We start from the raw sequence: 24,651 nt of genomic DNA, 5'->3' as shown, positions 1-24,651 counted from the left end.
GTGCAGTTTTGTTTTGGTGTGGGTAGTAAACGCCCGTGTATGTGCCAAGGATGAAAATTACACTTTGATTGTGACACTGCATTTCCCCCTTGTGGATATAATACGAATTACAACAACTGCCTCATTGTTTACAGTACATAAGAAAGAAGATAAGGAAAACAATCTAGAATGATTCTCTTTATTGTAACACGAAATAATGTTTTTTATAAACATAAATTGGGAGTGTGAGATACAAAATAATCTGTGCCAGAAGAAGTGATATTTACACTGAGCAGAGCTAGGTTGCTAGCGGATAAACTGGTATCTTGTGCTTTGTAATTCGTGAGATCTCTCATGCATGTCACTGTAGTCACCCTTAAAAAAAGGTTGAGGTGTCATTATTTTTTCACATCATATTCATATTTAGATAATAAAACCATTTTTATTAACTAAATACAGTATTGAAAATATAATTTCAACCAAGTCATTATGCATGTTGGAAAAGATGCATGGAAATCGTCTTAAATGATCATATATTCTCACAATGTCAATGTTGCCAAAACTTCAACAACTTTAAATAATGTATCTCAATTTGCCTGCCAATCATCAATACATCACAATGAGGGTGCAATCAGACTCACAGACACAAAAATGGCAATTACATTACACTGGTCGAAAGAGGTACAGTCCACTGCCTAGTAAGTGTACTAAAAACGTTTTTTTTTTTTAATCAAATAACAGTATATTGATCTTTATATAAGGCTGCTGTGATAAACACTGAATAGCGTTTCCATTCAGGTGGACAACTGCAAGTCAAGAGCAGCTTCGGTTTTCTAGTCCTTCTGTGGCAGTTGGTTCGCACATACATAGATGGACTTGTCCTTTAACACATGGATTGATTTAAAAAAAAAAAAAATTGCTATGAGGCAACATAAACACAATTACGATTGCTAGTTTCAAATGCTTTGAGCAATCAGCTCATTTGTAACGGAACTCTTCTTTAAGAACAAATAAATTACAAATATACACAATTTAACCCCAAAACCAGAAATACAATTAAATTTGCTGCTACTGCAAAGCAGATTACGTATCGCTGATGATTTGATGAATGTCATGTGAAGGTGGTTTGGTTGTGTTGAATGACTGAACTTGAATACTGTTGTTTGTGTTACATGGGTTCATTATTGACAAACTCCAGTCCTTGGAGGTCACAGTCCTCATATATTCTCTAAGTTTCCCTCGTTTAAACACACCCGATTCAATTAATCAGGATCATTATCAGGCTCCTGCAGGAACACTTTGAAAACATGCAGGAATGCGGCTCCCGAGAACTGGAGTTTGACACCTGTGTGTTAGCTGCATGGTGTTGATGTTTGGTCATCTTCCAGTTTTAAGTGCTTCATTGTGATTTTGTGGTACATGTAATTATAAAGCTTTTTGGGTTGTGCCAATTAGTCAGACTGGCAGGCAGAGTTCAGTCCCTGGCCACTGCTAAAAAACGTTTTTATTCCAAAATGATCCTCACAACTTGGCATTTAACTCTTCAATTAACAGAAGTAATCGAACAGTTCTACAAACACTAAGGATTCGCAAAGTGAAGTCAACTCTCCTCTTTTTAAAGGGTAAATTTGAATTTGATAGTTTGTATTGAAATATTTCTGGCATCGATCATGCCTGAAATGAAACCATGTGTCAATTAACCTGTGCTGGCTTTGCGCAAACGCAATCTGGAGGCAAAGTAGTATTACTTTCGTATAACTCCACAAAAACGGGCTAGATTTGAATTCGCTAAATTGGCACCACAAAGTCGCTCCACATTTTGTCTCTAGCTTATATTCTGGTTAGCATGGTAAAAAATAAACGCATTGGCATGAGACAGAAGTGCACTCCATAACCAGATGATGTCAAAAAGTGTGACATGTGAATATTAAATGTGCTGTAGTTCTTTATCTCCCGTTTTCTATCATGGAGGAATATGACACCTGGGAACCATTTTTTTAGGGGGGCGGGTCTCCCTAAGGTCATTGAGGCGATTGCCGAGTGTGCTGCTATCTACAGGCCATTATAAGAATGGCACTTCGCACCAGCAACACCTAAGACAGATCCAAGTTGGTTTATTTTTGACTATTTCACAGGTTCCCTGTTTGCTTACATGGTGGTGACATTTGGCTGCTGAATTCCAACATTTGGATTGACAAACGCGGTCGTTTATGGGACTCTATTGACATTTCTCTGAATATTTTCAGTTTCTGTGCATGGGCCAAATATAATCATCCATGCTTCACCCTTATCATATTATGGGGATTTATTATGCCACATTTGACAATGATTAACAATGCTTGTACTGAAAGAGGCAAACAAGTGTTAAAACCTTTCTGAGGTAGCAGGCTTGATGTTAAGCTAAAAACAAAAAAAGACATCACCTTTGCATAACTACTTTAAATAAAGATTAGATTTGATTGATTAATTCATTCAGTGGTGAACAAGCCCACACCCATACGTCATATAAACGATGATATACATAACGCCACGAAGTGTTGCTTCAAATGGAGGTTCTTGTGGGCTTCACTCATCATAAGCTACATTTGGGAACACCCAAAGCGGGTCTCTGCAGTGATGCGGTAAGTGTAATGTTAGTACGTGGAAGAGTGGAGAAATGTAGTGAAGCTGAATAACAACAACAAAGAGGAGAAGAAATGTACCAAATCAAACACCAAATGAATTCTCCCTATGTTTCCTTCTCTTTCTTGGCTTCCCGAGTGCTGCTCTGTAGGAAGTCACTCCTAAGTAGGCGGTAAAACAGAATGATGTTCATGACTGTCATGATGGCCATGCCCACACTGCCCAGCGTGTAAGCCATGAGAGGCACTTTGTCTCTGTTAAGCACCAGCCAGCGGGTCATCCAGGCCAGGGTGTTGATGCGGAACACCACGTAGGTGCCCAGGTTGATCATGCTGTTGACCCGGTAGACGGTGCTGGCGGCATGGTTGGCCATGCGCAGGATCTGCCTGAGATGGAGGAACACCGAGTTGACCTCAACCAACAGAGCCACCACAGCAAAACCAATGTAGTGGTACGTCATCACAGATAGGCCGAAACAGGTGATCACCTAGACACACAGGAGGGAACCATGTTATGACAAAGCAGAAATAAAAAAAAAATACAGTGCTGTTTTGACTTATGATTTTAATTCATTTCGTGTTGCAGTCCATAACTAAGTTTATGTTGATTCGATAATGAAGAACAGAAGATCTTTGCAACTAAGCTGCCATAATTAAATTATTATTTGTCTGGTTAATTTAATTGGCTAATATTTGCATTTTTTAATCACATTACAACATAAGTTAGGAGTGATAAATAACCACATTCACATTAAGGTAACCACATCATTATTCCACTGGCCACGTTAACAATTATTTTCCTTAAATGGTAACTCTAATGTTGCATCATATATGTCCATAATTTCTCTGCAATTTAGATTTACAGTGAGTGGTTTTATGTTTTTTCGTGTTGTTAAGGTAGATTGTGTAGTATTTAGATGATGTTAGGGTTGCATTTATAGGGTGTCAGCGATCTGTCCATTTATGCTACAGTTTCATTGGCAGAAATGCAATACGTGTCTTGATTTTAATGAACATTTAATCTCCTTTTACACTTACATGAGAGCCACCTGTGGGTTTTATTTATAAACAAAGTTAAAATGCATCAACATGCACTGAAGACAATATCGAAACATTGCAGTGAGTGACAAGATTTAGAGCAAAGGTCAACACACCTTTGGTAAGCAGCGCTTATAAAATTTTGTTGAATAACAACTAACACTCAGTCCCCACAAGGTGGCAGCATCGGGAACCCAAGCAATCCAACAACTAGGTCCTTCATGACGTGTGACACGTGCTTTTACCACCATAACATCCGATGTTTGAGCCCGCCCACCAACCATTCAAACTCTTTGACACAAGTGAATCAACAGTGATAAGTTGGTGTCAAACACGTAAAAAAAAAAGAAAAAAAATCAGCAAGTGACCCTGAATAAATCATGTGTATTTAAAAAAAAAAGGCTACTCTTAGAAAGAGTAGTAAAGTATTGAACTGTCTCAATTTAAAGACAGTCTGGTCTAGTTTACCGTGGACTGATTGACATTTACAGATACTTATGTCAGCAGATCTTTGCAACTTCATGCACATAAATATTCTTGTCAGTCATTCAAAAATAGATTTACAGTTGTTTTTTGTGTGTCTATATGAGACAGTGTTCACATGTGGGTATTGGAAATAGAACATTGTGTATTTTTTAGGGCAGGGCAGCTTTAACCAACACCTTCAACCACTGATTACATGCCAGATTAACTGACTACTCACTCTGATTATTCCTTTAGCCCAAGTGTAAATCGAGGCACCCAATTCAGTGTGCACACCAACGTTTGCTCCTTGTCTATCACTTACGCCTTTAAGTCTATTGATGTTCATTATGAGGAGAAATAAATGTTTTGGTTTGTGAATGTCTTGCAGCAACTTACATTTATATCTAGTCTAATTCCAAATGGTTTACTCTAATTCCAAATGGTTTACATGTTTATTTTCTACACATCGATCGATATATGGTAAAACATAGTGAAAATATTAACTTGATGATCAACCATCCTCATCTGCAGGCATCCATTTACACCCGTAATTTAAAAACACATTATTTTTTTCTTTAAAAATTACAGGGAATTATTGCAGGAAATAAATTACTAAAGATTTGTTGTCACATCTACACAACATTTCTATTTGGATAAAAACTAGACCTGGAAAAAAAGCACGTATTGGTGGCCCATTTATAAAAACATATACAAACATGACAACTAACATTTAATAATAGAAACTTGCAACTAGCAGTCAATGAGTGGTGACGTAATTTCTGAAATTAAAACCATTCCAAAATTACTTCTGTTCCTGAACGGTACACATCCAAGCTTTCGAGTCTCTGCAATAGATGACAATGACGACAAAAGAATGCATTTACGACAACAGAGTGCACAGCGGGGTCACAACCAAAAGCTGAAGAGCAATTGACACAAAACTGTCGAGCACTAAACAAAAGGCAAATTGACGAGGTGGTCGTTTTATAACAAAAACATTGAAGGACACCAGCACATGTCTGGCTTTGTATTCACCTCCTGTGGCAGGAAGTACTGCAGAGGTAGCATTAATAACTTGGCAGCTTTTTACTGTTCTGCGTCCCTTTTATACTGCAATAGTGTTGTCTCATTGGACAAATGGGTGTGGCCAAAATAAGGCCACCACAAGTACATCTATTGGAAGAAGGGTGTGTCCTTCCTTATAATGCTTTCATGAGTAATGTTAACTGGAGTTAGTCAGAAAAACAAATGAGAATTCTACCAGAGGCTACAACACAAGACTAAAAAGGCAAAATAAATGTCAGATTTTTGTTTTAATACAAGGGATTTAACAAACGGTTTCTAGCTTGGTGACGGTTATCCTTACTTTATGGTTATGGTGTTTGTACATATTGTCAACAGCCAATCACAATCCCCCCTTTCCTATCTTGGTGGTTAAAAAATGACTATCAGGCCATTGCATTGTGGAAGAGGTGAGGAATCTCATTATGATCAACTCATGACCATAAAAAGACTAGAAAGGGGAGAAAAGTGCAAAGTTGTGAGAGAAAAATATAAATGCATCCAAATTCTCTGTGAGCTTGAATGAGGGCTTCATGGAAGCCATTTATGGAGCAGAGGCCAATTTCGATACAGCTGCTGGCGGCCCTGACACAAGGGGAATCCCAGTAATTCTCGATGAGCTCCTGGAAACTGTCGGACATTTGGAATACTTAAGCATCAACTGGAAATCTCATGTGGCACGTGTTACATCACACCACCGAGGGGATAAATTAAGAGCCAGAGAGGAAAGAAACTGCAGTGCAGAGCCAGACAAATGTTTAAGGGCACCTGGGCTTTCAAACACACAACTAAATAGAAGTAGAATGAGAAAATGTGCAGTTGTTTCCACGTTTCCATTTTCTTAGAAAAGGTTGTTGTATACAAGAATCCACAAAAGTCAACAAAGCACATCAGTGGGAGTTACTCTGCAATCCCCGCACTCTACAATCAAGCACGAGTCCTCAAAAAATTGATACGTTTCTATTCTGTAGCAATTTTATCTACCCAAGGGAATGCAAGAGTTAGATCTAACATTGTGGAGACCTTCAATTCTTAAGCATCTGTCATCTCCAAGAACAACAACTTTTAATAGGCTGGGATTTTCCGTGTGACGGTATTACGCTGAATCAGCCCAATCTAGATAAAACTTTAGCTTCTTACTTACACCATGTAATTGATTTTGGTGCGAGGATTGTGGTTTCTTTTGTGTATAGCTTTTTGTACAGTATTTTGTCTTATTTTGAATTTTTCTTTATGGGGTCGAACCTCGGATTCAGGAGGAGCAGTGTGGCTTTCGTCCTGGCCGTGGAACAGTGGACCATCTCTACACCCTCGGCAGGATCCTCGAGGGTGCATGGGAGTTCGCCCAACAAGTCCACATGTGTTTTATGGACTTGGAGAAGGCGTTCGACCGTGTCCCTCGGGAGGTTTTGTGGAGGGTGCTTCGGGAGTACAGGGTGCCGAGCCAACTGATAAGGACGGTTTGGTCCCTGTATCACCGATGCCAGAGTCTGGTCCGCATTTCCGGCAGTAAGTCGGATTCGTTCCCAGTGAGGGATGGACTCCGCCAAGGCTGCCCTTTGTCACCAATTCTGTTCATAATTTTTATGGACAGAATTTCTAGGCGCAGCCGAGGCGTTGAGGGGGTCCGGTTTGGGGACCTCAGCATCGCGTCTCTGCTTTTTGCAGATGACGTGGTGCTGTTGGCTTCTTCAGGCCGTGATCTCCAGCTCTCGCTGGAACGGTTCGCAGCCGAGTGTGAAGCGGTCGGAATGAGGGTCAGCACCTCCAAATCCGAGTCCATGGTCCTCGATCGGAAAAGGGTGGAATGCCCTCTCCGGATCGGGGATGAGATCCTGCCCCAAGTGGAGGAGTTCAAGTATCTTGGAGTCTTGTTCACGAGTGAGGGGAGGATGGAGCGTGAGATCGACAGGCGGTGCAGCGTCGGCAGTAATGCAGACCCTGTACCGGTCCGTTGTGGTGAAGAGAGAGCTGAGCCAAAAGGCAAAGGTCTCAATTTACCGGTCGATTTACGCTCCTACCCTCACCTATGGTCACGAGCTATGGGTCGTGACCGAAAGAACGAGATCCCGGATACAAGCGGCCGTAATGATGTCCGGGCTCTCCCTTAGAGGTAGGGTGAGAAGCTCGGTCATCCGGGAGAGACTCGGAGTAGAGTCGCGACTCCTCCATGTTGAGAGGAGCCAGATGAGGAGGCTTGGGCATCTTATCAGAATGCTTCCTGGACGCCTCCCTGGGGAGGTGTTCCGGGCATGTCCCACCGGTAGAAGACCCCGGGGACGACCCAGGACGCGGTGGAGAGACTATGTCTCTCAGCTGGCCTGGGAACGCCTTGGGATCCCCCGGGATGAGCTGGGTGAAGTGGCTGGGGAGAGGGAAGTCTGGGAGTCCCTCCTAAAGCTGTTGCCCCCGCGACCCAACCCCGGATAAGCGGAAGAAGATGGATGGATGGATGGATGGATGGATGGATGGATGGATGGATGGATGGATGGATGGATGGATGGATGGATGGATGGATGGATGGATGGATGGATGGATGGATGGATGGATGGATGGATGGATGGATGGATGGATGGATGGATGGATGGATGGATGGATGGATGGATGGGTTGCCCTTATCCTCTGTTGTAGTATGTTAATGTTAGTAAAATATTTTATTTATTTATTCATTCGTTCGTTCGTTCATTCATTCAAACGGGGGAACTGAGTGTATTTCTTCTTGCACTATTGACACAATGTTAGCACAAAAGTTAATTTGAATGGGAACTTTTTAACTACATACTGGAACCATTGCAGTCAAAGCCACTTTACCAGCATTTTCTCCCAATGGGCTAAATTAAATGTTCTCTTGACAAAGCACCAAAGGCCTGCCTTGTGTTTCCATCGTCATGGAGGTAACATTAGTAGCAATGAAGTGATGCAAGTCATACACACGGGATGAGAAGACCCGTGTGGGAGGCATGAAGATGTAACTCCAGAAAACAAATCATCACCGGTACAAGTTAAGATAATAGGAGCGGTTGCGACCTTCAGCATTAAAAGATAAGACCGGACAGGATACACCCAGCCTGATAAGGAAGATAATAAAAAAGGCACATCACGCGCACAAATCATCAGAAGACTTTCCAGGTACAATTGTGTTATTTGCACATTTCAGTATTTTTTGCAAACTCACTTTACAGTGGATATTAAAAATTCACACTACCCTGTTCAAAAAGGCAGATTTTTTTTGTGATTTAAAAAAAGAAAAGAGCAAATAATTTCAAAACTGTTTACACCATTACTAGCAGGACAAGTGCATAACGTGTAACAGCTGTTACTCTTTGGTTCCATACTCTTTTATGGACTACAGTTGTTTTATATGTCACACCACACACTCGAGGTGAACATTATCACGTACAGTCATACATAAAGTTAGATCTGCGCTGAGTCTATTGTGGAGCATTCTTGTTTGATGACTCGGCAGCTATACAGTTGGCTCACAGATAACGATCAAAAGCAAAAGCAATCACGTGGGGACCAATCTGTGCTTGCTTCGTTCTTTGAGTGGTCATTAGGGGGAAAAAAAGACTGAGAGGAAACAAAGAGGAAGCTCAATAGAGGGATGGCAACAATATAGCCTCTCCTTAGAAACAGTAATGATTAAGCTAGGCTGGGTTCAATGTTTCAAAAGACATGCATCCATCTCAAGGACAGCGGGTGGTGGTGTCCGTGACCACTATCATGCGACTTGAGTTAACCGCTGTCGCCTGATGGCAGGTCACGTTACAGTCATGGGCATATTTGGATGGAATTCATAAGGATGAGTCTACAAGATCATCCAGCGTATTTCTACATTTCATCATCATTAGATTGTTGAGCAAATGTTCTCAATTAATGTAGAGAGCCAATACCTATAATAAATACAGGACATTAAAAGAATAGCACTCAGTGAAGCACACCGTTCTTTCTAGCTTATATGAAATTATGTGAGCTATGAATCAGGGCGCGGTTGCTTTACCTTGCCTGTCAGCATAGCTTCAAGTGAATAATTGCCTCCACAAACCGCTCATACGTCAACCGTAAACAAATACCTCCTAATTTATTGAATAAATTGATGGTTGACTTTCCCTGTCTGCAGCCTCTTTGGTATGCATGGCACACACGTGTTGAACCGTGTGACCTGTCCTCAGCCTCTTACAGACAAACAAGACCGGCTTGCTTGGTCCTGCGGAGCGAAACCCAATGTGCACACTCAATTCCGTCTACTTGTATTCCAATTCCAAATGACTTCCCAAATGCAAATGTCAGACGAATGTCTTTCATTGGTTCTATTCTGAATCATACCCATGGGAGAACATGGGGGGGATGGTATACGATGTTTTACGGCAATACAAGGATAAGGGGGCAGAGAGCATTATGGGTAAAAGAGGGAGTAGGATTACAACAGAAATGTTTGAAGTGGGTGCACGCATTTGTGGAACGCCACTCAGGAAGCTGAAGGCTTGGGGTTGGGTGTGCTTGTTTCAAAAGGGGGCCCGAGGTTCAAGTGGACAACCAGATGTCTCTCCTCTTGTCTGGGTGAAAACACGAAAACATGAGTGGGGGGACCCAGGGGGTTCCGCACTAAAGGGATGAGATGGCTGAGAATACACATTCATCACATTGTTTACCACACAAAAATGTCCTCATTCCCTCCCTCAGTCTGTGAAATATTAGTTCTTTGTGCCTCACTATGTGTTAAGACGTACTCTAATGCTGGAGGGTGAAAAATATCAGGAGCTCACAGTTAGCAAGGCAAATAGTTGATCTGTTACAGGCAAGGAGGGCGCCATAAAAAGATACCAGACTTATTTAAATACATGAACTTGTGTAAAAAACACCTGCAATTCTGATACCAAGCAAGGACGAACCGCTAGCAACTTCATTGAATATGCTAACTTGCTAAGCATACAATACTGTTTTAGCCAACAAACAGCATGCATTATATAGCCTTATTTACGCACTTGTATAACTTCTAAGCATTCAAATATGTAGAAAATATTGTTTGGTTTCATCGCCACTTTGACGTTTGAATAATACATATATTGAAACAAATTCAGTAGTGGATCAGTGTCCTGTCATGGATTGTATCAGGCATTGGAGGTTCCCCTGTATACTATTTTTGAACGTGGAGATTGATAGCTCATGGTAATATCCACTTTTAGAATTGGAAAAATGAGACATGTCGTTCTCCTATTTGTGGTTGCCACCTGATGAACCTGCCACAACTGGAGGAAGTATGTCAAAAACTAATTGGAAGAAAAGGGGGAAAAAACATGACTAAAAAAGAAAACATATGATTCTAAAAAGACAAAAAAAAAAGAAGAAAAAGTGGACTCAAATGACGGTACGTAGTGTGATGTTTGATGCAGTCAGTGTATCGGTTCTGAAGTTCTGGGTTAGAATCTCTGCACCAGCCATCCTGTGTGGAGATGATGTAGAGTATTGTGTCGAGTATTGGCCCTCAAACAACCCAAAAAGTAACTGCTCACACCCTGATCTGCTTGAGGAGTGTGTACTTTGCAAGAAAATTTAATTTTGGCTAATAAAAGCGGGGTGACACAAATTTCTCGAGGCAAACAGAGTTCAAGCAGAGACAAAGAGCATCTGACTGTGACAAACTCACATGTTAGTTGCTCATGTGGACAGTAAAAACTGTTGCCCAGCCCCATGACTTTTAACCACCAAAGTGTGGACTCCACAAGACAGCAAGCGATGACCCACAGTATCTGGCACTGAGATGTGAAGACACTATTTCCTATGAGTGGTTTTTAATCCTGTCACTATTGAATATTTTTAGAATCGACTATTCTATAGATTACTTCATCCATTATTCGAATAATCAGATACGATTTATTCGCAATAAAATTTATTAAAATGTTCTCCCTGATTACCGTTCATAAGCTTTGGACAATCTTCATTTAGAAAACGTCTCTAAACGATTACTTGATTATTGACATCCAAGGTGGAGGTGATTGATTTGATAATCAGTTAGTGGTTGAGTAATCCATTAATTTTGACACCTCTAATGCAAAGACCCATGCAAACACCTCACTGGCAGACCTGAGCATATGAAGCAGAAGTGGTTGGTAATTCGTATCCCTAGCAGTAAAAAAAAAAAAATAAGTCTTCTAATTGCAGGCCTTAATGAAAATGTTTTTTAAGAGCACTATTCGGAAAGACTTGTGGTAACTGGCTTCAGCACCGTCTCAGTGTTGGGTTAAAAGACGATTTCTTATTCCATTTCTTTCCTTCCCCTTCTGCAAGGCCATGAATTGAGGCTTTGGTTGTGCCAGCTGGCTGCAGATTGTCGCCAGAGCCATGAAGGATTGAGACTCCGCTTTCATTCAGATGGCCCGCCCCCTAACTGTTATCCACATTTGCTCCCGGTTGTCATTCTATAAAATCACCTTTAACCAGCTTTAGCTTTTAGGCTATCTTCTCCTCCAGCTATTGTGATGCAATAGCACATAATCAACATCAGAGAGCTAACTAAACCGGAGGAGCTCCAATATTTGTTCAGTCAAGTTAAGTTTGGACAGCCAATGGAAATGCGCATGCAGTATATCCTGTGAGAGTCCTCTGTGGGTTAGTGTTAACGTTACAGCTGTACAAAAATCATCATATCACATAATATTGAATGAATGCTGCACTATGCACCTTGGTTGTTAAATTGTTAAGGAGGATTATAATAAAATCACGGTCTTTGAAATTGAGAAATTGGAGTTGAAATAAAGCAGTTGTTTTAACACTGTGTTTGTGTTCTGATAGTTGCCGTTTTGTCTTGAGCATTTGCAAGACACCATGTGGTGAGAGTGGTTAATTGCTGGTATAGCAATCCAGGACAAATGCTCAAATGTAAAAATAATAATAATTTAAAAAAAAAAAAGGGCCATAACACAGTCACTCCTGAAAGCCATTCCACAATGCTTTTTCTTACAATTTGTTAGGAAAAGTGATATCTACTTATTTTGGGGCCAGAAATAGGTTGCCCCTAATTTTATAGGGATGTGCAAAGCATGTGATTAAAATAGATAGACTGATAATCTATGACCTCAGTGTGAGTAGTGGTCAGTATATTTTTGTACTTGGCAAAAGGACAAATCCAATTAGTCATTGGTTTAGACATGTGTAATTCTTTTCTAATGCCATAACGTAACATTTCTAGTTCAAAGGTCATCCTTTTTCTTTTCTTGTTTGCCATCTTTAGTCAGTGATGATATCTTAATAAATAGATGAATAGACAGCTCAGTGGTGTTGTGATTGTTATGATTTTGGATAAGAGAAATATCAATTTGCAACTAATGTCGATAACCTGACATTATAAATTATTATGGGTATAAATTCCAAGTGAGTTGTCACAAGGTCATTTTATTAGTAATTTCCTCATTTTCAACATGACAGGAGAGTGCCGATCTAATCCGACCTGTTCATGACAACATCGAAGTCTTGGCAAAAGACTGAGAGTTTGACTTTGTCAAGGCATACAGTGCCTGGGGAGCAGTGTTGTTAGATTTCACAATGATTGCCGCTCTGTTCCTCCCTCACTGGTTCTTTGTGTAACAAGACAAGAAAGACGGGTATTTTGTCTGTGCCTCTTCCGCGCTTCTGATGGGCCTACTGGAGCTTTGGTACAATTACTTTGTGTTTTATTTATTGTTTGGTTTTGTATAACTAGACTGCCCTCTTTACGAACCTTAAATTGACCTTTCATGTAACCCAATTTAAAACAGAGCTTAAGAGCTTATTGTGTTTGAAGACTTACTACGATATGATGCAAGGCGAGCTCCCAGAACTGACTTAACTCCTGGTATCTCACCATGTCGAAGAGGTCATAGATGAAGTAACCTGTTGGGAGAGAGAAAAATTTAGCCAACATGAGTGTAATTTCTTTTTTTTTTTTTTGGAGGGGGGGCAATTTGTTCATTGATAAAAGCGCAACAAATTCACTGTCACAACAAGCGCGAGGGGCATATCAAGGCAATCCAGGGGGACCCTGCTTCCATGGCAACCATAATGGCAACCAAGATGCGTCTTGGAGAACAGAGCTATTCATATCCACCGACCAACCCCCTCACCGCCATTCGCCGTATCCATGGTGACAGCTTTTGAGAATGCTGTAAAAATAATGGAGTGGTGAAGATGAAGGGGGCGGTGTGTGGGTGAGCGAGGTAGATTTGATGAGGCAAGAATTGAGCCCATTGTGTTGGAAACGTGACACCATTTCACTTTATTCTCACCTTGAACTGCTATGAAGGTTTTATAAGTCTTACCTGAAAAAATGTACGTCACAGAAAAACAGGAAATAGTACCTAGAGTAGTTCATTCAGAAAATATTCAGACATAGTGTCATATTGTTGACATAAAAAAAAACATATCACTTCCAGCGTTTTCAGAGCAGAATTGCCAGCCATGTGTTTCTACTTTTTTACTTCCTTTTTCCAAAAACACAGGTTTCTGATAAAAAAGCAGAGAAAATAAATGTATGATTCTAATATTGTTTGCTGTTTTGATGCCCCAAATTATTAATATTAAAAAGAGAGTGAAAGAACATTTGATGGCAAATTAATGATTTACTTCTTTTTTTTATTTGTTAATTATACAACCATGAAATATGGTGTGAACATGACTCTCAGATTTAATTCTATCTGTGACGGATAGATTTTTTTTTGAATATCAGTAACTGTTTTTTAAGGATGTTTGAGATTCATTCCATGAACAGCATCATCTTTCGCAATACACACTTTCTGCGTGACATGTACCGTACACATATATGTCATAGTTGAGAGAGAATGTGAGAGTGTTTGACCTACGTGTTGACATTTCTCCCCCACATAAAACGACGTGACAAACCCTGATTCACTATGTGAACCTTATCCATGACTCAAAAGCTGTGCTGAAATCTACAGGGCTCAACTGATCGACTGTTTGTAATGGCACAAGAGAATCTAAATTCCTGTTAATGATCGACTGTTTATTGGGATTGCCATTTCACCCAGTTGGTCAATCCATCCTGGTGCAGTTACATACTACCCATGTATTTAAAATGACATCATCCGTCCCTTCATCCACTTTCTCTAGAACTTGTCCTCATCGCGGTCATGGCTGAGGCGAAAGGGTGGAGCTAAGATTCGAATTCAGAACCTCAGAACTGTGTCTGCTGTCCATGTTTCTTACATTATGAAAAATATCAATATTTCTCATGATACTATTGTACTGGGAAAATAAATATTTTAATGAGTTTACCACGAGTCTGCAACATCCCAGTAGAGGGAAAATTAGAAGGGTTTCTAAATGTTGCTGATTCCAGACGAATGTTTCTGTGCATCATCAGCACAGGAGTCAGACAGTTTCCACTGACTTCCATCCAAACCATGACTGAAGCAATTGGCTGAAAAAAGGCTTTAGATGGGGCTTTTTTTCCCCCCTTGAGGTCTAACAGAATCCTGAACTATTTAGTTTACAGAAAACAGCTACCTTGAACACACCGTCAGTCATGATAATCATCGTCTTCAAATTCAACTCTTTATGCTCCAGTACAGTTACATGGATATGGACGATTTTTTTTTTTTGTAGTAGTGGAAAATACTGTAGGAATTAGGAACAAAGAATGGTAAATGTGTTCTGTGATTGACAAGTGCAAACATGACAGGTTAAACTATGAATCCTGTATGTCTGCCTTGTGGCTGCGTCTTGTTTAATACGATTATCTGTTACAAGCACAGCCATGGAGAGAACAAAAGGGCACATTAACAGTAACACTAACTAGATTTGTCCTGGAGATGGTGGCAGAGTCCCTAAACAAGGTCGTCATTCACTACGCTATAAACTATGGATGAAATGCCATAACAAGGGGAGCGTGGTATACCACAAACACATGTTGGGGCTAACTTCTCTCGAAAAACGAGCATAACCTCAGAATCACACCACAGCCCTTTCCAAATGAATGACTTCTTGCTCTGTGACATCACACAAGTGAGAGGGGGTGACGTGTGGTGCCACAGTCATAATGCCCTCCATTGAAGCTCACTGCTCAGCAACGCACTTCACTCGGCCAGTTTCCAGGGCTGGGCTTCTTTTCAGAATGCTAAGCATCCTGGGAATTCTTGGGGGAGCCCTAGCTGTGTGGCAAGCGGCCAAGCTGTAGTTGAGGGGGCGAAGGCAGGTCTTAAACTGTTGAAGGATTTATCAGAAAATATCAACATATGCTATTTTAAGACTATGGACAAGCATATGGACACAGGTGTGGCAGGTTGTTTTTTTTTTTAAGGAAAAACAATTCAACACCACCACCACAGATGGGCTTGAACAAATAGTTTCAAATGCGGAACTTTTTTGCTGGGAGGTAACTACTGCATAATTTTGTGAGTTAATTTTAATTGAGGGTATTTTGCGTGGGAGAAAGTCAAGTTCAAGAGATAGTCCTTTTCCAGACACAAAAAAACATGTATAAAAATCAAACAAAACAAAAAGAATCATTACAAAATATCCAAAGTTGTTTGCCATGTAAAAGAAACAGCATGGTCGCCGAAATAGATTTGTTTGTGCTTGGATTTTGTTCATTCGGTCAAAATGTATTGCTCACCATTCTGGGTGGATAGTAGTCTTCTATTTGTTATTTACTATAGTGTAGTTTTATGTATAGTGTTCTTTTACATCGTGTTGTTGTGATGACATCTGACTGAAGTTCTTTCTGGGTTCCAATCCAAGCTGCTCATGCATGTTCCCCTGGTACTTGTGTGGGTTTTCTCCAGACACTCTGGCTTCCTCCCACACTCCAAAAACATGCATGTTATGCTCACAGCTCACCACACAATACTGCCAAAACAGGCAGCCCTATTGCGCAATATGTGTGCTTCGGAAGCTATTTTGTTTATCAGTGGCTGACCTCCTGCAACTGGTTTTGTGGCAATTCAAAAATTTAATTTATCATGAATCACATTGTAGCCAATCAAAAACTGTACATGAAATTTCACCCCCAAATAAAGCCGACACGCACAAACACTTTTTTTTACAATAATACTCAATCATATCTAGAATTTAATATTTACCGCAACCTGTGGCTAGATAAAAAAGCATGAAGCCACAATACTACTCATCCTTATTAGGGTCGTGGGTGAGCTGGAGATTACACCAGAGAATTTAGAGTCTTGAATGAACCTGACATGCCTGTTTTTGAAATGTGGAGTAAGTCCCGGGTCTCAAGAGAAAATCACTCCTGCACGGAGTGAACATGCTAACTCAACACAGGAAGGACTGCAACCTCAGAAGTATGATGTAGACTCAACCACTATGCTAAATAGATTAATAATTAAGTTCATTTGAGAATATAACTGATGAGTTTTATGTTTGCTATGTGCACACACCATGGAGGAATATGACAGGTTTGCCATGTTGCCCTTATATGAATACAGTAAACAGTGAGGGCACACCCAGGGTGGAATTCCATCATCAACGAGGTGTCTCAGACAACCACACGCCCAACTCGTTTGGTATTTGTCCGCGGTGTTTAATTACTCACCAATTGAAAAAGACACCAGTGCGTGAGAAAACACGGAGTGTGTTTCTATCAAATCTTCAGCCATCTCTGGTTGCACAAAAAAGCTGGAAAACAAAAAGTTGAGATGTCTTAACATTTTTTTTATTTATTATTTTTTTTTTTTTTACTAAATCTGATAAAATCGCTGATTAGAAAGTGAGCCTCATTACCAAAGCACTGCCCATATGGCGGTGACGAGGCTGTGCACGAAGGACGTGGAAATGTTGTTCCATTTAAGCGCATTTCTGCGGGCAGCTTCCGGGATAGGTAGTCGGGCAACTCCGGCGTTGATAGAGCGAAAGAATCCGTAGGATCCCCCGATGGTGAGAAGCGCCGAGCTCAGCTCCATGGCCCCAAAAAACGCGTAAAGAGCGCGATGGGTGGACGGCCAATTACACTTACTGTGGCTCTGGCCGCCGAGATCTTGTTAGAGAAGCTCCTCAAAGTCACATGCCCGTCAAGTCGCGCTCACACACACTTGTGAAAGCCCGAAAAGCTGTTTTGTTTTGAGCGATTGCTCGTCCAGAAGCGGAAAACGTGCTGAAATTACGTGAAAGGGGGTGAGGGTTATCGCGGCACGCGTGGACTGGAGGTGCCTTGTGCCCTGGACAAAGGTCCGTGTTCTCAGGCCACCACCCTGGCAGGGATAAATTGACCGCAAAGGCGTATCGACTTGTTCACAGTTGTGAAACAGGCCCGATTGTAAAATCTCGTACGTTGCTTGAGTAACTTCTTGTCAAACAGACTGCTCCTCCCCGCCCTACTACAAGGGGGCGCGGCCACGAGCATGCGTTCTTGTGCCGCATTCAAGTAACCCCGTAAAATACAGTTTCAGGCTTTCATAAGCTCTACGTATTATATTTATTTGTATATTACGATATTTGCTTATTTTACCAGATATAATACCCAATTCACATTTTTTTGTTCTTATTATAAATAATCTAACCATATGTCAAGCTTCCTTCAGTCATCGTGGTGGAAGACTTGTCCGCCCCCCAAATGTAAAAGAACTCAACAGTCACAGCAGCTCTTGAATAAAACTGCATATGGTAACGCCCATAGAAATAAAACAATTTCTGTGCATCAGCAAATGTATCATCACTGACCACATACAATTTACAGTACAATTTACCTATTATTATCGCAGAAATGTGCTTTTAATGACTTTCGAAACTTTGAGACATTTCGCAAGGTCAAATTACGAAGGGGATTTGAACGCTTCAAACCTACCCAAACATTTCAGACGTCACTGATCTGGGAAATGTAGTTATTGCTTATGTAAACAAAAAAGACCGACTTCCGGTTTAGGCGTAACGTCGGTGACATCCATAGGAGCAAAACTGAATAATCGAGTCGAGTCGTTACATACTTATGAACGCATCACGTATCTGGTTGTTCGCTGTAACCACCAGCCGGTTTCTTCCAGTTCTATCAATCAACAGCCTTTAAAGAAAAAGGTGAGCGTCGCCTTTCAGAGTGTCTTTTCTTTTTAATACACTTAATACAGCGAGTTTAACAATTTTAACATCTATTTGGGATGAACAACACTCAGAGAATGGAAGCATCTGGCTAAAAAGTAATGCTATCTATTTATTATACATGCATATTTTCATCATTACATTAAATGGGCAGTTAGGATACTTTGCATTTAGTTTTAGTTGTATCTTTGCATGTGTGTACTTGCCTACTCCGCGGGTATGGATTTTCATCATTACATTAAATGGGCAGTTAGGATATTTTGCATCTAGTTTTAATTATATGTTTGTATGTGTTTACTTGCCTACAGTGTGGGTGTGGTTTTGTTTATTTTAGCTCATCGCACTTCAAGCATTATTCCTTCACAGATGTTAATTTTGCATGTCAGTGGCAATCTTAAACAAATTGTATTTTGGAGTGAAAACAAGGCAATAAATCAGTTCATACAAAGTACCAAAGTAGTGCGCCAGCCAACACGTGAACATTTATTCACATCATGTGATCCATGTTTCAACAGAATGAATCCTAACAAAGAACAAGATCAAGATGAAGATTTGGAGGCAGTGACCGGACTGGTCTGTCAGGAGGCTGACCTCACAGATGGCCAGTATGTAACATGACAACGCTTCTGCCTTGGAACAATTCAAATTGTGTCAGAAAACTTCCAGGCAAGGTGTCACACGTCACGGCATCTCTCCATAGCAACCTGCCTGCTCACAATGCCCAGAGCATCCTGCACTTCCTGGCTGAGAACATTACTGTGCTAAAGCAAACTCCCCACTCACCAGACCTGTCTTCTGTGGGTTTTTTTTTCTTTTCTATTTCCCAAGCTTAAGGGGTTTTGAAAACACAGACGGGCAGTTTTAAGATGTGGACAACATCAAGGTGGCCAGAAAAGGCCGTGGCCGTGTGTTGGGCTCCATTGGGATTACAACAAAGGGAAAAGCTTGTACTCTGCATTTGAAACATATATTTTATGACACCAGTCCTAGAATATTTCTGACACACTTACATATACACGTACATACATACTATATGACTCCCGCTCTGTGTTTGTAATCAAGGATGAAAGTAGTCTCTGTGGCAGACCAGAAAGTGTTGCTTGTCCGCACTGAGGGTCAGTACAGTGCAGTCGGAAGTCAGTGTTCTCATTATAATGCTCCTCTGGTAAAAGGTATATGTATATATTTTTATGATTCCAAATTGCAACCATTCAGCTCGGAAAAATTTATTATTTTACATTGAGCTTATCATGTTGTTTGTCATTCCAGGAGCACTGGTTGGAAACAGAGTGAGATGTCCTTTCCATGGTGCTTGTTTCAATATTAAAACTGGTGATATTGAAGAGTATCCAGGCCTGGACTCTTTGCCTTGCCATAAGGTAAAACTCACTCTTTAATATGTTTTTATTTCCCCCAAAATTTGCATTGAGTATGAACTATCTACAATTCATTAAATTCTCTTCAGTAATCAGGATTCCACAATTAGCACAGAGATGTAGCAACAATTATTTCTTCTGTGATATTTGAAGATATTACTTGCCCCTCTTCCTCATAATTTGTTGACCATTTCGATACAGGTGACCGTTCAAGATGGAAAGGTGTACGTTTCCGTCAAGAAAAATGTAAGTGAATGCAGGTTAATGAAATGAAAGTAATGCTGCATTGACGGATTTTTCAACAAGTCGCTTGTGTTCCCTCTCAGACTCTGAAGCAGTCCAAACGTGTGAAGGAGATGTGCAGCGTTAACCCGGACATCAAACATACCATCCTGCTCATAGGAGGGGGTAAGGACTGGTGGATCCTTTTGTCTGTGAATGAATGAATCCACTTCTCAGGATCTGCTTGATACTGATGTGCTGTGAGTTCAGGTCCTGCAGCCTTGGTGTGTGCTGAGACTCTCCGTCAGAACTGCTACCAGGGCCGAATCGTCATGATAACCAAAGATTCTTTGCCTCCTTATGACAAACCCAAGATGAGTAAGGTAAGCCACCTTGTACTTTTAAGAAGTACATTTGTCTTATGCAGTGAAACCTCAAAGGTTGAACACAATGTGTAGCAAAGAGTCACAAACTTGATTTTTTTTCTCGTCATAGTCCATTTCTTTTGCGTTCCGCCACGTCACTCAGTGTCACGCAGCCAGAACAGATGTGTCCCACTTTTGCCGTAATAGTTTCCGTTTTCAATTCTGTGCTGATCATTGTCACACTTTTCCTCATTGCCATTACTGCTACCCTTGTGTGATGGTAACACAAAAAACACAAAGTACAACAACTTGTGATGCAGCACTGCAATTTTTTAGTTTCAGAGGTTTGGGTGACATTAAAGGAGTATTTCCCCCCGAATTTAAGGTTGAATAAGGGCATTCAGCTGCATAGGTTCCACTGGATTTGCATTTGTTCCATGAGCAGGAAGATGTGCAAGGAAATGTTCTCTTTTTTCAGGCCTTGAATGAAAACAGCAGCAGCATTGTCCTCCGCTCTAATGAATTTTTCCAACAATATGGAATAGAAGTACGGACGGAGCAAGAGGTAACATACAAACAATATTTTAAGAATGTGCTACCAAAGCTTACTGTCCTCTGTTCTAAATTCAGGCGGTGAGTGTAAACACGCAAGATAAAGCAGTAAAGATGAAGGATGGCTCGTTGCTTCGTTACGACCAGCTTCTTATCTCAACAGGCTGCAGGCAAGACTGGTTATCTCATTTTAAACAAACAACTTTTTTTCTTTTCAGACATTGGTAACTTGTGTGAAAAATATTAATATCCACAGAGCGAGGCCACTAAGTTGTCCTGGTAGTGATCTGACTGGGGTGAAGTTACTGCAGAGGTATGAAGACGCCAAAGACATTCATGCTTCCTGTCTGGGCCGCAAGGCTGTTGTCGTTGGAGCCTCCTTCATAGGTTGTCAAGTTTTTATTTTTTAACTAATTGCAATTAGTAATTTAGAGTATTCACTTCAGATAACTTGCATGTTTTGTATTGTTGGGGGAAGCCAAATTACCAAGCGCAAACCTAAGTAAAGAAATTCATGGTTATCCATCACAATAAAGAGTTATTGTTATTAGTTATTATTATAAAGACCAAATATGTTGGCTTGTGAGCTACCAGCTTCTCGCTGTTTCATCAAAAGTCATTCAAATTTGATATTGTTGTTAACAACTTTCTTCTTTTTGGTGTCAAATTTTGAAAATGTAAAAACTAGCACTTCTCACTGTGCCATCAAAAGTCATTCAAATTTGATATTGTTGTTAACAACTTTCTTCTTATTGGTGTCAAATTTTGAAAATGTAAAAACAAGCCAACAACTGTTAGTAGTAAAACATAAAATAACGTTTTGTCATGGTGTGGTTAGTGATTTGTTTTCCATTTCCATTTTGTCATTTTAAATTGTCTTAGAACTATAAAGAAGCAACTTTAAATCGATAAAATACTCGACTATGGTAAATGAAATGGCATACAGTGAAGCTCTCGTCTTAAAGTTTTTAATGTGACTCCATTCATACATTTCCCCTCCTGTATTGTTCTTCTTCTCTTCTCACCATAAAATCAGGTTTTCTTCTTTTATTTTACGTTTAATTCTAGGTATGGAGGTGGCGGCCTATCTAGCCAAAAAAGCATCCAGTGTGGCCATTGTTGGAACCACCAAATACCCCTATGAACGCTCTCTGGGGTCCCAGATTGGCCACATGACCATGCAAGTATGGAGCAATTGTGAAAGAACTGTGATTGTGATCATGTTTATTCTTGCAACAAGTTGACAACATTTCATCTTTGAAGATGCTGGAGGAACATAATGTGAAGTTCTACATGAATGACGCCGTCGCAGAGATCAGAGGAGAGAACGGCTTGGTAATTCTACTTTTTGACTACTGCTTTGAACCAGTGATTGAGCCAACGTAAACCTGGATAAGTAGCTGGAGGCTAAAATTATGTTTTTTTTGCAGGTGAAAGAAGTCATGCTGAAGAGTGGTACAGTTCTGGAGGCTGATGTGGTGATTACAGGAATAGGTATTTAATTCTGTTGTATTCCATCCAATGTTATGTTTATGATGCAGAATTAGCAATTACCATTTTCTAATTTGCATGCTTCTGTAATGGTGAACAATGCTAATTAGTTTTTTTTTTTTTTAATTTTTAATTTTTATATGTAATGTTTTATAAAAAGAAAAAATAACAAAGGATACATTTTTATGTTCACATTATTTTTCTAAAATTGGCTATGGATGGATGGATGGATGGATGGATGGATGGATGGATGGATGGATGGATGGATGGATGGATGGATGGATGGATGGATGGATGGATGGATGGATGGATGGATGGATGGATGGACGGACGGGCGGATGGATGGATTGAAAATTTGGAGATACCTTTATTTGACATAAGATCTTCCAAACCTACATACATTGTGTACTTGGCTCAAAATGGAGAATTTATGATATCTATCTCTGTTACGTCAGTATAACTTTCTAGACGTGTCTCTGTGTATGTTTCAGGTGTGATCCCCAATTCCGACTTTTTAGCAGGAAGTGAAGTTGAAATAGATTCCAGGAAAGCAGTCGTGGTAGACAAGGTGAAGTGAACAGTCACTAGCCATCACTGCTGTATTATCAACTAAGTGCGTGTCACAAATTGTGACCGGTGTATGTGACACGTCTTCTCTTCAGTTCATGAGGACCAATGTAGCAGATGTTTTCAGTGCGGGTGACATCACTTCCTTCCCTTTGACCATTCGAGGTGATCAACGGGTCAATGTGGGCCACTGGCAAATGTCACAAGCTCAAGGTAACAAACATTGGTTCAAATTCGTGATGAATTTGCATTCATCAACAATCTCATGCCACATTTTTTCTTCCACAGGAAGAGTTGCTGCCCTCAATATCTTAAATATACCCACCAAAATTGAGTCGGTTCCTTTCTTCTGGACTGTGTTGCTTGGAAAGAGTATCCGATACACAGGTAATTTTTTTGTCTTGGGCTTTCACATCACCAATAGGTCTGAATGTCATTTTACTTTTTTTCTACAGGGTATGGGGAGGGCTACACTGAAATTGTATTCAAAGGCAAAGTAGAGGAGCGAAAGTTCCTGGCATTTTATATTAAGTAAGTAGATGCACACACTTTTTTGTACCAATCGTCTTTTGTTTTACCATAGAACCATTGAGATGTGACGTAAACTATTTCACTATTGCAGGGGATGGACTAGATCAGTTATTTTGCTCTTGTTTCTCCACAGAGATGATGCGGTGGTGGCGGCGGCCAGTCTCATGTTTGATCCTGCTGTGGCTCGGCTGGCAGAACTGATGGCAGCAGGCCAGCGCTTTACAAAAGCGCAGACTCAGTGAGTGTGCAAGAGAAGCTACAAATGTGTTAGGTAGTTGTTCAAATGGTGTGGCAAGCAGTTTTTCACTCATTTGTTCAAGGTTAAGAGGATAAAGCAGCAACATAAGAGTAACCTCTTAATTTAAGTGCCATAATGAAATCAAAAATACAACCAAAATGTCTGAAAATAAAATGTTTCTAAAGTCAACACTACGCAGTTTCAACCATCATCATGCATGTGGTGTGAGAAACAAAGCTTTGCACGAGTGTTACAGATATGCTAACAGCAATAATAAAACAATCTATTCTTAGAAGAACGGACGTGGTGAGCACTAATTAACTGTGCTGACAAGTTAGAGAGCAAATTAGAAAAATTCATTAATGACCATATCACTGAATCACAAGGATTTTTATCTGTAGTCATATGAATCTTTTCTCTATTCAGAGCTGAAGACCTGAGCTGGCTGCAGATGTAAGGTGTCCAAATTACATTTCACCGACAAAGGACACAGCCACCTTTCATCCTGATTCTATCACCTCACTGCGTCAGGCATTCTGAAAGCCGGTCAATGTCTAGCCTGCTCTTACTTACTCTTACGTAGTCTTGTTATTGTTACAGTTACAACAACAACATTAGAATGGATCCACTCGTTGAGCATGCTTGCCATCAATCTTGAAATCTTCACTTGATTGATGTACACTGCCAATTAATATATAGCAAATAAGCCACTAAATGCTCTCTGAAGATGCATTCGTTACAGTGTACTGTATTATATTTTGAAAAAGATCAGGTGCATAAAAAAATGCCAGAAACATTACTAAAGCATAATGTTTACTTTTGCTTGAAATGAACATAGCTTCATGTCTCTTGCGTTACTGATTTACAATGGAAGGTTGAGTATTTTACTGCTAATGTCTATGATTGTTTTACCTTGTTTGTTGGTTTGTATGCATTGTAACTAAATTCTTGTAAAACAGTAAACTAAATATCATGTCCATTTAATACTTAAAATGCAACGTCATTGTAATGTTTAATTTCATCCTGGTGGTGAGGTCAAATAAAAAAATCGCTATATTTATTTTATCTCTTACAATTATGAGCTGTATGTCCAGTATCGCTCACGT

At 40.2% G+C, this 24,651-nt stretch overlaps 2 protein-coding genes across 2 annotated transcripts; one reads left to right on the top strand and one right to left on the bottom strand.

The window, feature by feature from the left end:
- Positions 1-164: 164 nt before the first annotated feature.
- On the bottom strand, positions 165-17,499 carry tlcd2 (TLC domain containing 2). The gene is made up of 4 exons (XM_088381284.1): positions 16,896-17,499; positions 16,708-16,790; positions 12,952-13,034; positions 165-3,088 (listed from the first exon to the last, which is right to left on the bottom strand). Exons 1-4 carry the CDS (start codon positions 17,072-17,074, stop codon positions 2,708-2,710), a joined length of 726 nt encoding a protein of 241 aa, XP_088237410.1. The 5' UTR covers positions 17,075-17,499; the 3' UTR covers positions 165-2,707.
- Positions 17,500-17,991: 492 nt separating this feature from the next.
- Positions 17,992-24,603, top strand: aifm4 (apoptosis inducing factor mitochondria associated 4). The gene is made up of 19 exons (XM_088381849.1): positions 17,992-18,182; positions 18,719-18,808; positions 19,266-19,375; positions 19,473-19,582; positions 19,781-19,825; positions 19,906-19,987; positions 20,072-20,184; positions 20,645-20,731; positions 20,797-20,888; positions 20,975-21,105; positions 21,787-21,902; positions 21,982-22,053; positions 22,149-22,212; positions 22,701-22,777; positions 22,872-22,989; positions 23,065-23,163; positions 23,232-23,307; positions 23,441-23,545; positions 23,972-24,603. The coding sequence occupies exons 2-19, from the start codon at positions 18,720-18,722 to the stop codon at positions 24,000-24,002; spliced, it is 1,617 nt and encodes a 538-aa protein (XP_088237975.1). The 5' UTR covers positions 17,992-18,182; position 18,719; the 3' UTR covers positions 24,003-24,603.
- The last annotated feature ends 48 nt before the right edge of the window (positions 24,604-24,651 follow it).

The sequence above is a fragment of the Syngnathus floridae genome, chromosome 7 (assembly GCF_059516105.1).
Source record: "Syngnathus floridae isolate MCC-2025c chromosome 7, RoL_Sflo_1.0, whole genome shotgun sequence".
NCBI classification, from domain to species: Eukaryota; Metazoa; Chordata; class Actinopteri; order Syngnathiformes; family Syngnathidae; genus Syngnathus; species Syngnathus floridae.
Note: the sequence above shows the minus strand (reverse complement) of the source record. Positions and strands in the feature narration are given on the sequence as shown.